The 13,474-nt window shown below is 40.2% G+C and overlaps 1 protein-coding gene across 1 annotated transcript; it reads left to right on the top strand.

Annotated features, from left to right (window-relative positions):
• The first annotated feature begins 5,432 nt into the window (after window positions 1-5,432).
• On the top strand, window positions 5,433-7,035 carry zgc:112001 (uncharacterized protein LOC550384 homolog). Its single transcript, XM_067482927.1, has one exon. It carries the CDS (start codon window positions 5,667-5,669, stop codon window positions 6,549-6,551), a length of 885 nt encoding a protein of 294 aa, XP_067339028.1. The 5' UTR covers window positions 5,433-5,666; the 3' UTR covers window positions 6,552-7,035.
• Window positions 7,036-13,474: the final 6,439 nt, after the last annotated feature.

The following is a 13,474-nucleotide window of genomic DNA, read 5'->3' as shown; positions in this document are numbered from 1 at the left end:
TAATTTAATTTGCAAAATCACAATAAACTTGTGGCATTTTACTCCAGGAGAGGTTCTTGGACTTTAGTCTAAAAATGACAGTATCAAGAACAAGAGTCTGTAATATAGGTCAAAAGCAAGTGAATGGGCCTGTTCATGATGTTTCAATCACTCAATCATTGTGATAGAAACGTTTTTTGTGATAGAAACGTTTTTTTTTTTTTAGCTGCACGGCTCCAATGTGCTGTACTGTTACCCCCACCCTAGGTTTTCTATCATCTTGTGCCATGTGTGCATGCTGACCTTGCACTGAAGTCAAGTAGAGTTTCTCCCTTGATCTCTTCTGACTCGGATGATCTCTCACTGTGTGTTACATATGTGAAACGCCACACAAGACAATGTCTGACGCTGATTTCTCCTGACATTGTCTAGAGATCATATGTGAAAGACTCTAGATACTTTTCTTAATCACATGTTGCAAAAAAGTAAACACGATGTCCCTGACCACTGTTTGGATGGCCACAGCACAATAATTTTGTCGAATGGAAAAAAGATTTTGCACAACTGAGCTAATGGCAGAGGCAGGACATGATAATACTCACTATTCAGATAAGGTCTCCAATGCAACCGCAAGGGGCCACAAGCCAGTGTCTTCTTGTGCCAGTCTCAAGTCTGGATAAATGCAGAGGGTTGTGGCAGGAAGGGCATCCGCCATAAAACACATGCAAAATTAAAAATGCGAATCGTGACAATGACTTTCATACCGGATCAGTCGGGGCCCGGGTTAACAACGACCACCACCGGTGCTTTTGACCTACAGGGTACCGGTGGAAATTGGACTACTGTTGGTCGAAGTTGAAGACGGAGAGGAAGAAGGTGTGTTTATAGGCAGAGAGAGAAGAGGAAAGCTAAGAATGTAGGACTGACAGTAGGGACTTTGAATGTTGGGACTATGACAGGGAAGGTTAGAGAGTTGATCGACATGATGCAGAGAAGGAAGGTGGACATACTGTGTGTCCAGGAGACCAGGTGGAAAGGTAGCAAGGCTAGAAGCATAGGAGCAGGGTTCAAGTTGTTCTACCATGGGTCAGATAGGAGGAGAAATGGAGTAGGAGTTATCCTGAAAGAGGAGTTTGTGAGGAACATTCTAGAGGTGAAAAGAGTATCAGACAGGTTGATGAGTCTGAAGCTGGAAATTGAAGGGGTGATGTTCAATGTTGTTAGTTGTTATGCCCCACAGGTAGGATGTGAGTTAGAAGAGAAGGAGAAATTCTGGAGTGAGTGAGATAAAGTGATGCAGAGCATCCACAGAGGTGAGAGAGTGGTGATTGGGGCAGATTTCAATGGACATGTAGGTGAAGGGAACAGAGGTGATGAGACTGTTATGGGCAGGTTTGGTCTTCAGGACAGAACGCAGAAGGACAGATGGTGGTAGACTTTGCAAAGAGGAAGGAAATGACTTTAGAGAACACATTCTTTCAGAAGCGGCAGGAACATATGGTGACATATAAGAACAGAGGTGGAAGCAACACTAAAGAGGGAGAGGTGAATTTGTACAGGTTGGCCAGACAAAGAGATAGAGATGGGAAGGATGTGCAGCAGGTTAGTGTGATTAAAGATAAGGATGAAAATGTATTGACAGGTGCCAGGAGTGTGATGGGAAGATGGAAGGAGAACTTTGAAGAGTTGATGAATGAGGAAAATGAAAGGGAGCGAAGAGTAGAAGAGGTGACTGGTGTGGAGCAGGAAGTAGCAAAGATTAGTAAGAGTGAAGTGAGGAGGACGTTGAAGAGGATGAAGAGTGGAAAGGCAGTTGGTCCTGATGACAAACCTGTGGAGGTATGGAAGTGTCTAGGAGAGGTGGCAGTAGAGTTTTTGACTAGTTTGTTTAACAAGATCTTGGAGAGTGAGAGGATGCCAGAGGACTGGAGGAAAAGTGTACTGGTACCAATTTTTAAGAACAAGGGAGATGTGCAGAGCTGTGGCAACTACAGAGGAATAAAGCTGATGAGCCACACAATGAAGTTGTGGGAAAGAGTAGTGGAAGCTCGGCTAAGGGCAGAGGTGAACATTTGTGAGCAGCAATATGGTTTCATGCCTAGAAAGAGAACAACAGATGCAGTATTTGCTTTGATGATGCTGATGGAGAAGTACAGAGAAGGTCAGAGGGAGTTGCATTGTGTCTTCATAGATTTAGAGAAAGCGTATGACAGGGTGCAGAGAGAGGAGCTGTGGTATTGTATGAGGACGTCTGGAGTGGCAGAGAAGTATGTTAGAGTGGTGCAGGACATGTATGAGAGCTGTAAGACTGTGGTGAGGTGCTGTAGCTGTGAGGAGTTCAAGGGGGAGGTGGGTCTGCATCAAGGATCGGCTCTGAGCCCCTTCTTGTTTTCTCTGGTGATGGACAGACTGACAGATGAGGATAGACAGTAATCTCTGTGGACTATAATGTTTACAGATGACATTTATTTTTTGAATTTGTCAGAAAAAGAAATACTATCGTGAAAATTTTGAATTTCCAACAAATTCTCACTCGGGGATCAGGAGTAGAGACTAAAACCCTAAATCTACACAACATTGCACTACGGGGAACAAACTGCAAGTGATGGTCCAATATAACTGCACATGAAATTTTAAACAGCAAACTTTTCGGTTGATTTAATTTCCTTACATGACGAAGTACAAGAAGTGATCTTGTATTTACTGACAACATTTCCAGGAGCCATTAGCATACAGTCTGGGTCTGGATAGTGATATATCATGGTGGTGCTTTTGAATACAAATGGTATTATTGGGGCAACTGTGGCGCAGTGAGTGTGAGTGTTGGCCAGCTGCATAGCAGCTTCCCCATCGGTGTGAGAGTGTGTGTGACTGTGAGTGCGAATGGGTAAATAAGAAGCAGTGTAAAGCGCTTTGAGTGCCAATAGTTAGAAAAGCACTATATAGGTGCAGACCATTTATTAATAAGTTATCTCCATCATGCCCTTTTATCTCAATCTGCAAAGTAGCAAAGCGAAGCTGGCAGACTGGACAGAGGATGTTGTTAGCCTAGTTCAGAGTTCAGAGTTCAGCAATGTTTAGGAGAAACCACCAACCAACACCTCTAAAGCCACTGACAAACATGTCATTGCCTTCTGTCTTTAATGTGCAAGCAGTTAATAAAAACATGCCTTTCCAGTGAACCACCTACTGACTCCATTTGTTTAATTAGAGCGCAGACATGAGATTGACGCCAGTCTTATTACACTAAACTAGAAATCACACTTCTCTACAACTAAACTGCAAAAGAAAAACATGTATTTTGTTATATTCTAATACCAGTTATTTCTGTATATATTTGCCACCTAAAAATTTGTTTTTTTAATTTAGGTAAGACATGTAAATATATAAAACATGTTATTAAAGAGCAGAAATTACATGGACATTTGATTTATACTTTGGTGCTTGGTATTTCTAGATAATTACTGCATCTGAATTGCTCTAATTTTGACCTAGTTTTTCTTAAGCATTGTACCGTATACTCACCCTTTGTTCAGTGTTTCTTTCTTTCATTTGTTATTTATTAGAAGTACACAAACTCAGTACAAGTTACAGTGCAAGTATTTGCCTAAAAATACTCCACTACAAGAAGCGTCACTTATAATTCAATAAAAGTACTTCACAAAGAAAACAATGTATTAGAATCAATACTGAATTTTACGCAGTTAATAACAAATGTCTAACTATAGACCAAATTCTCCAAGTTTAAATTATGGCAAAAATATGTAGTAATTAAGTTTTTAAATAATGTATAAGAGAGAGAGGTCAGACCAGAGACAGTTTGTTACCTACCGACTTGTAGAACACAAATAAAATTTTGTAAAGCGGGAGATGGTTTCAATCACTTTATGCTGACAGGTGGTTAATTCATATTTATAATTCACCATTTACCAGTTTTTAATTATTTCATAAGAATCGAAATCTGCAAAAAGGAACTGGTAACTAAAGCTGTAGGAAATACTCCAGTGAAGTACAAGTGCTTACTTACTTACAGTCTCTGATCTTTATCATCCTGAAATCAAATACAAGAATTCCAAACAACGTACAGACATGTTGTAATGTGTTGCATGTTAGATTTTGTTCAAACTCTATTACTGCATTTTCTACTTATTTGGAAAACATACAGTGTCTCTACAGGGGACTGTTCACATTCGATAGATCACTACTGCCCTAGTGTGACCACAGATTATTACTACACAACTACAGTGATGAGCCCAGTTGCCCCAGCCTCCTTTTGTCCAGATCTCCAGGCTGCATCCTTGGCCCTGAGAACTATGTAATTAGTTTATGGTTTAATAAATTATCAATACTTAAAGAACATTTATTTTGTAATTTTGTAGCAGGCTTTAAGTATGCAGGATAATTAGTTTGTATTTGTTTTGTTTTTTTCTTTCAAACACAGTATTCTATAAATGCGCCTGTGCATACAGATGTCTGCATGATGTTTTTATACATTCAATTTTCCAATATTTTTTACTGTACACAGTGCTGTGCGTTTAAATATAAAGAGTCATGTAAAAACTGTATATTTAGTTTTAATTGCAATTACATTTTAAAAAGACAAAAGTTACAGCTGGCTGCAGTGGATCTAAACATACGTTATATTTTCATTTGATATCTTCAGCGTCTTTTATCTGTCTGTGCGAAGGGTCTATTCAGTCAAGGGCTGTCCCCGGCCAACATAGTAAGTGGATCCTGTGATTTGTGTATTACAACTAAGTCATATGTTCTTTGTCAACTGACAATTTGCTATGCAGAAGTTCATTGTATTGAGTCAATAAAATCTATGGCACAACTATTAAAACATAATTCTAGGCTAATTACTATGCCGTTGACGTTTACACTGGCCATTTCCTCATACATAGAGGACATATATTATGGAAATATTATCATTAGTTGTAACACGTTTGGTTAGTGGCTCAATGTTGTAATAAGTTTGTTCGTAAAACATAACATTTACCTTATATTTGAGTCCTTATTTGAATTTATTTTGACATTTTATCAGCTTTATTTCTGCTTCTAAAAATGTATATAAGCATAACAGTGTAATATATTTTAGTTATTAAGAAATCTTAAACTAAATTTGTGGTAGAGTATCATAAAAGAGTAAACTTGTAGGCTATATTAAAATGTATTTGTGACCAATTCTTTCTTTATTATCAATGATTAAGTTCATATTTTTTCTTGATTTTCCAAAAGTTTATAACAAAATATACCAGAATCTTTTGTCGGAAATAACCCTAGAACAAAATCAGTATTATTTAGTTGTGATGTATGTACATTGTATGTATCTCAATATGTACAAATGAAACTATGCTTGTTGGTTGTGTTATTTAGGATGTGTACTTGTAACCTTTATTGTCAATAAAGTTTCCGGGACTCTTCGCTGGTTATTACAACGCATGCGCACTGTCTCCGCACTGCAGCTGGGAGTCCGCAGCTGAGCGGGGCTACGAGCGAATGCAAAGTGTGTGCATTTTTAAATGAGTCCGGACACGGTGCAGTTACTTCGTCGTGTTATCAGGTTTGGGCAGTTTACATGTTCTGTCTGAGTTGTGTACACAAAACTCCACAGCGTGTGAATAAGTGGCTCCAGAGCGATGAAGGACGCTGCTGAGGGCATAAGGACGTAAGTTAGTTGAGTCGCCATGTCCTCGTTAACTGTCTCCTCGGCGGCACAGAGCAGCGAGAAGCATCGGAAGTCCTTCTCGCTGCTCTTCTACCGGGCTGTGCGGGACCACAAGCCGGTGTGGATGCTGGAAGACATGCGGACTATGGTGGCATTTTATCAGGACGAGGACGCCAGCCAGAGGATTTACGCCCCGTCAGAGGCTTTACTCTACGCGATAGTTCATGACCACCAGGCGTACGCCCAGTACCTGCTCAGCCGGTACACCGACGAAGCGCTAGCAAAGCCAGGGGAGCGGTTCTGCTGCTGCCCGTCCTCCGCCCCACACTTGGCTATGGCCGTGCGCTACGACAGGCGCTACATCCTCGGTCTCATCTTACAGCAGACTCATCGGATACACAGCACGGCCTCCTACTCGGACCAAGCCGGGTGTTTTCACACGGAGGACGGCAGAACCCCGTTACACCTGGCCTGCGAGCTACTGCGGCCCGAGGCTGTTGTCATGTTGCTGGGAAACGGAGCGTCCCCTCACGCCCAGGACCTCAACGGCTTGACCCCACTGGATGTCGTGCTGGAGAAACTCAGGGACTCCAAGGAGGTGGACGGCGGGGAGAGGAGACAGTGCTTGAACAACCTGCTCATGTTCATGCCAAAAGTTCACTTTAAAATGAACGGGGCTCTAGGCAGAGAGCCGGAGCGCTGGAGCAAGGTGCTGGGCGAGGAGACGTACAAGTACCTGACCGGGAGGAGCCCGGCTCCGCTGGTCCTCACTGCTATGCAGACTATTCTGAAGCAGCTGAGCCCCGCGACCTTCCCGGACTGCCTGCATGAGCTGCCCATCCCGTCCTCCCTCAAACCGTCGGGTCTGCCTATGACCCAGCGGCAAAAGCAGAGGGTGGTGTAGCATCATTATGACATGATGCATGCTCCACTCTATGAATTCAGCATGTTGTGTGTGTGCGTGTGTGTTTGGGGGGGGGGGGGGGTTATAGGGCTTCTTTATAGGGCTGCACAGATAAATACTATCAGGGAACAAGTGAGAGAATCCTATCTACCTATGTGACTTTAATCACACTGTTTTCCCTCTGATGTAATTAACTGGGAGTTTGACTCTTATTGACTGTAGAAGCAGTCAGCAGTGGGCTGATGAATCAAGAAACAGCCATATTGTTGTAAGTCTTTACCCTAATTCATGACTTTGTCTAACCTCATTGTAAATTGTTACCTTACTAATACTACTGGTATTTGAGCCAATGTACCATCTGACGAGTAACTGATGATGGAGTAACGTTTAATTTATTTGGGTTGTGTAATGCAAAGAAGGTGATCTTATAGATCATTTGAAAACAGTCGTGGATGACTATTTATAAATAAATGACAATCCAAGTTTAGTCTTTATTGACTCCATAAGTGTTTGTATGTAGATTCCTGCTGCTTATGCACAAATGATAACTATTGATCAAAGGGACAGGAACATAGTGTTGTTGACCTTAACTTTGAGTTGACAGATTTGTGGTCAAATTCCAAAGTCCAATTACTGTAAAAGCTTTTTGTCCGAAGCTTTCTTCTGCACTATCAGTCCAGCAACTGCCTCCAAGACTGTGGTTGAAAGCTGGAGGAAAATAAGCCCAAAATTTTGTTTTGAGTTAAGATTTTTTTTTTGTGAAACGACCAATGAGTCATCCAGCCTACTTATTGTAATAAGATTTGGCACAAACTGCAGTGGAAACAGAGGCATTTCTTATGTTGTGAAGAAGCTGCTCCACTTTTGCCTCTATTCAGGGCAGCATTTGCTGCATTCTCTGCTTCTCTTCATGCATTCTCTCTGTAAGTGCATTTTTTACTGTGTTTCTGTATTATTTGAGTATTTCATACTTGACTTTACTATATTTTGGAGCATAGGTGGACTCAGATGAAGGGCAGAAGGGGTGACCGGCCCACCACTGCCCATTAGGACAAATAATTACCACAAAATGTCCTTGAAGCTGCCCCCAAAATGGACCAAAAGTGGCCTCTTAAGGTTTCCGAGTAACAAACCAAACAGGACGCGTGGCCCTATCAGGTGTCCTCACAACAAAGTAGTAGTAAATACAACAAAGTGAAGTAGCCTTTTTAGCAGCCATTATTGTTCTCTGCTGACAGGGCCCCAATTAATGTATCAGGTGCCCTTTAAATTAGTTTTTTTACCCCTGCCCCACAGATGGCCCTGTTTCAAAGGCAAATATGTACTATAGTAAATAAGGTTACTAGTAAATATAGTTACATCTATGAATGAGATGAACAAAATGCAGTATAATTTATAATAATTATACTATAAAAGTTTATTGACCCCATTGTAATATTCACAAATTACCCAGCAGCACAAAACCTACTGCAAATTCCGATTATTAGAATTAACTATATAATCGTTGAATTCCTTTCACTTCACAGATTATAAAGCATCTGAGTTGGAATTGCAGCATAAACAATCATTACAATACTACCACTACTATTATGTCGTCTTATATCTTATTACACTCAATTATAGCATACAATTAACTAGTGTCACTGTAAGTGCAACTTAAGGTAGCATGAGACTCAATAACTGCTCCTCTATATACTGCTACAAAAAATATTGATACAAATGTATATACTGTAAAACCTGTTGTTATGTAAACGTTATGTACTATTTACTGTAGCTGGTTATGTTTGGGGAAGTGCTGTAGAGGAGTGGTTTGTTCTGCCGCCTCACATCTAGAAGGTCTCCATTGCAATTATACCAGCCGGCTGCGACCTTTCTGTGTTGAATTTGAATTTTCTTCCAGTGCTTGTATAGGTTTCCTCTGGTTTCCTCCTCTCACCCAACATCTGGGATCGGCTCTACCCCCTGGAATTCTGAACAGAATAAGCACAAAAATTTTGTTGGCCAGTAGAAGCACTTCAAAATTCAATCTGACATTTATAGAAAGCCTGTAGAGTGATGCAAGAACAGGTGTCATGTGATTGAACTTCCTTGTTCCGGTAAGAATCCTGGCTGCTGTGTTTTGGACCATCGGGAGATTTCTAATGCTTATGCTTGGTAAACCTGACAGAGCTACATGACAATAGTCAAGGCTGGATGTCACCAATGCATGGATCAATGTCTCAGAGGCAGTGAATGACAGGAACGGTCTTATTTTGGATAGTGTACCCCAGATAGTGTTATGGATGGATTATGAGAAACCCCTGGCACAGGCAGGGAGTCCAATCATCCTACACAGGACCTTAGACTGAAAGAGACACAAAATGCCTACAAATGATTCTGTCGTGTTGCTCTTAGTAATTTTACATCCTGACCCTCTGATCATTTTATGCCTATTTTGTTTAATTTATTTCAATAACTGTGTCTTTTTGGTCATCTCTTTTTGGGCATTTCATGTCTCTTTTCAGACATATTTCATCTCTTTTGTGCTCTTTTTAATTAAGAGGCTCTGTTGCAGGACTCCCTTGACTTCTTTTCCTCTGTGCACAGTAGGCCAGTTCAGTAATCCATCTGTGGATATTATGGTTCGGCAATTGTGGCATTACTGACTCCTCTCTCTATGCTGATTGAAACAACACTTGAAACTCCAACACAGATCTGAGAAATTATCAAACATTTGCATCTATCCATTATCTTTAACTCCATAAAGTCTTTTAAAACTAGACTAAAAACCTTTTTATATGCTTTTACTTACAGCTAAGGACAGGTTGTCACCTCACCATATGGGTATTTTCTGATATATTTGCTTTCTCAATTTATAATTTTATTTTTGTATTAATTCTATCTGTTTTTTATTATGTTTATTGTTGTTCACCTTTTTGTTCAGTTTTCTCTATAGTTTAATTTTAAAGAAATCTTTTCTACAACATTTTGTACGACAAAAAAACACAAAACCTCCATTTACTTGACTGACTGGATGACTGACTTTGGACTGAATCCCCACTTAACAGCTGGAGTTTCTTCAGAACACATTGAGCTGCAACCTCTAAACTGCAGGTGAGACATATGAGGTGTTAGGTACAGCATACTAGGGATGGACGGATTACTGAATGGGCTTAATGTGCACAGGCCCTTAATGATTTGCTGTGAGTCAGAGTGGCTGGGTTACCACACAGCATCTGCACTGCTGGCAGGGAACCTCTGAACTCGACTTGTGTGAGTAATTTATTGAAAATCCATCCATCTGCAACTCCTTATCCTGTTGAGGATAATGGGGGCTGGATCTTATTGCATCTGTCAATGGTGGAGAGCTGGAGTACACTCTGGACAGGTCTCCAGTCTTTGGTCCAACACAAACACAGACAGACAATCATTCACACTCGCATTCACACCTACGGGAAATTTAGAGTCACCAATTAACCTAATACGGAGTGTGGGAGGAAACCAGCGCAAGCATGAGAGAACATGCAGACTCCACAAAGAAACGCAACAGAAGGCCGGGGATGTGAACCTGTGACCTTGTTCTGTGAGGCTGTAATCACTTCACCACTGTGTTTTATTGAAAATCAAACAGGGGATCATAAATGAGTAGCAAATATCGGGACTAGTCAGATAATGTTGCACAGTTCAACACAACACAGTTCTGGATAAAATTTGACACTTAACGGATTAATCTATACAAGCAAATATGCTTATTTTTATTCCTTTTCGGTAAATTCTTTGTTTTATTTGGAATAGATTTTTTCATCTCTTTGCAGTCTTTTTGGCTGCTTTAATCTCTGAGAGAATTTGTTTCGTTATTGCATGATAAAACATATGACAACCTGTTCTTCGTTTTTATAAAGCTTAAATAGTTGTTTTCCTGTAACTTCACAGAAAGTGGACCTTGTCAAGCTACTTTTCCAGTGTCAAGTGTGACCTTTCATCCAATAAAAGAGTGTGGCTTCAACACAGCTTCAATAAGACTTATGAATTCTCTTCATGGTTTCACCATTTCACCCAATAGATTATATTTATCTTACACTTTTTTAAACATATCTTTCCTAAACAATCAGCTGGACAATTTGAATTTATCAATATACCTATAGTTATTTTGCCTTCTGTCATATGGAGCCAGTTTCTCAGATTTTTTGACGGACATGACATAATCAGTGATAAAGGGCCATTTGAAGTTATCTACTTTGGACATTTAAACATTTAGAATAAGTGACAAGTGAAGTGTAAATAGCTCCTGTGACACTGAGTGGATATAAACTGCATTTCACACCATGCACCCAGATCAGGTTATCTGTTGTGTACACGAAACATGCATGTATCACCCTTACTGCACCACAACGATCTGCAGACATTCACACTGGTGACATTCCTGTAGAGTTTGTAGCAACAAACAGCAGAGGGAAGCATTGTCCAACATTTATCACTAATGCAACTTATGCTTGCAATAAAAAGCTGTTCTTCGTAGAAGCAAACAGCAAATAAATTAAATCTATCATTTTTTCTTCTGTGAATAACATTTTTACATCACATATTTTATATCATCTTATCTAAGTCTACTTTCAGCAATTCTTTTTTCCTTGGTATTTCTCAAGCTTCTTGTGTTCTTTCATCCTGCTGTTGCTATAACTTGTGATTTCTACATCTTTCACTGGAGACTACGACCTCTGTCTGTCCACCACTACTATGTGCAGTTGTTTGCCCATTACCAGTTTGTCAGTCTGTTTCTGGAAGTCCCACCTGATCTTAACTAGGCCATTCTCAACAACCTTCGGAGCTGTGTCCCATTTTGACTTGTGATTTGGAACAGTTTCTGTACACTATGCCACCCACTTGGTTATGGCTATGTATGCCCTGCCTACTAGCATCTTGCACCCCGATTTTATGAGCTGGATTGTTTCTGGTACCATCTTTGCACAGCCTGCAGCTAGTGTCCTGTTTGGGATGGTAGACCAGGCCTCTATTGATCTTGTACTTAGAGCCTGTTCCTCTGCTGCCAGGATTAGTGCCTTTGTATTGTTGTCCTGTTAGACACTGCATTATTGACAGGCTATGAGTTCATGCTCTGGCTTCCTGGAAATGATGAGAAGAACAAGTTGACATTAGCCTACAAGCAAAGAATATACAACATCAAACAAAGACAGGAGAATATAAGGAGAGTAAAGAATAAATAAGCAGATTTTTTGACGGATTGCTTCATTCAGTCCATCATTGAAAGACTCTCAACAAGAAACTCAAGGTGACCCACCTCAAAAACCACAAAAAGAGTATTCTTTATTATTTTATCTAACTACCGTATTAATGAAAGAAATTGTCTGGTTCTTTACTTCTGCTTGTGTTTGTCAAACAGTGACACACCCAAAGAAAGCCATCCTGGTTCCATCCTGGTTCCCGTGAATGGATATGATTTTCCCGAGTCCATTTGCGGGGCCTATGTTCCAGGGGATGTTGTAATAGGTATAGTTTACCATGTCATCGTAAAGGAACGGATTAAACCTGAAAGCTTCCATTGCTCAGATTCAGTAAAATATGTGATGAATTTAGTAGATTAGATTGGGACTATATCACTATATCTATGTCATTAAGTGTAGCTGTCATTATAAGGCATATTAACACCTGCATGAATTACGTTTAAAATTCCACTGATGACAGCGGCTATCAAGTAAGGTGCTCACCTGACCCATGGGGAACAACATGGGGTTCAATGTCTTGCCTAAGTATATTTTTGAACCAGAGCAAGGAGGGACTGGGAGCCGAGCCCTGGACGACTACCTTATTAATTAAGCTACAGCTGCCTCTTATTCATTTATTGCATTTTTATATAGATTGTGTGTATTGAGTTTCAATTGTATATTTTAAAACAATACAGCTGGTGTTAGTTGTTTAATTCTTGAGCTTATTTCTGATCATTATCCTCCTCAAGCAGAAAAATTGGACAGACAAGCTGAGGCAAAGCCAGAAGTAGGTCCATCCAGGTTCTGCAGGTTCAGCTGAATCTTGATTTAGGTGAGGACCCCGTTAGGTAAAGGCTAGTTTATAATCTCAGGGAAAGGTGTCTCCTCTCTTCAGGAATGTTAGGAAGCATAACCTATCATCCACACTCACAGAATGCTTTGCATTGTTACCAGGCCTACTTTATCTATGTTAATTTAATAGGTGATGCGTGTGAGGAAATCAAATATAGCTTTCAACAAATAAGGGAAAACCCTGATTGAAATCCTGCTTATCCAGTATGTGATTAACTTAAGGAAGCCTTTTATGCTTGAAAGCAACAGGAAGGGTTTTTACATGCTTTGTTTTTTGTTACGGATAAGATAGACCAGAGTTTATCCTGAGAGACACATTCCTGATGCTACCCACTTGTTACATGGTCAATTCTTATAAATGTTCATGATATAAATTTGAGTAGAGAGATGAGAAAAATTGCTCATAAACTATGATCTTCATGATCTGAGACACGAGACTATTAAGTTAATCTGTCCCATTTGTTTACAGAATACAGCATAGTGGACAGAGAAAACAATGAGGTGGGGTCAGAATTAGCAGAGCTTAAAAAGCTATTAATACATCAGCAACCCCAAATTGGCTCACTCAGCTCACTCAAGAGTTGAGATAAAGTCATGCCACCAGTGTCACAAGAAGCAGAGCCATTCAAAGAAGGAGAAAAATAATTTGTAAGCAGTGTTAAAAAACCAGTTCATTTTGCTAAGGATTGTGGTAATGAAAGAGTGGTGGTCTCTGACCCTAGGCCTTCAAACTTACTCCTAGCCAGTTCTAGCTTCTAGCTGTAGGGGCCATTGACACATTCTTACTGCCTCATATTCAAATTGGCACTCTACGCAAGTCTCAAATTGTGAGTAGGCCTAATGTTATGGAGACAGTGGAAAAAGACC

This window comes from Channa argus, chromosome 17 (genome assembly GCF_033026475.1).
Source record: "Channa argus isolate prfri chromosome 17, Channa argus male v1.0, whole genome shotgun sequence".
NCBI lineage: Eukaryota > Metazoa > Chordata > Actinopteri > Anabantiformes > Channidae > Channa > Channa argus.
The sequence above is the reverse complement of the archived record's forward strand: the minus strand, read 5'-3'. Positions and strand labels throughout refer to the sequence as shown.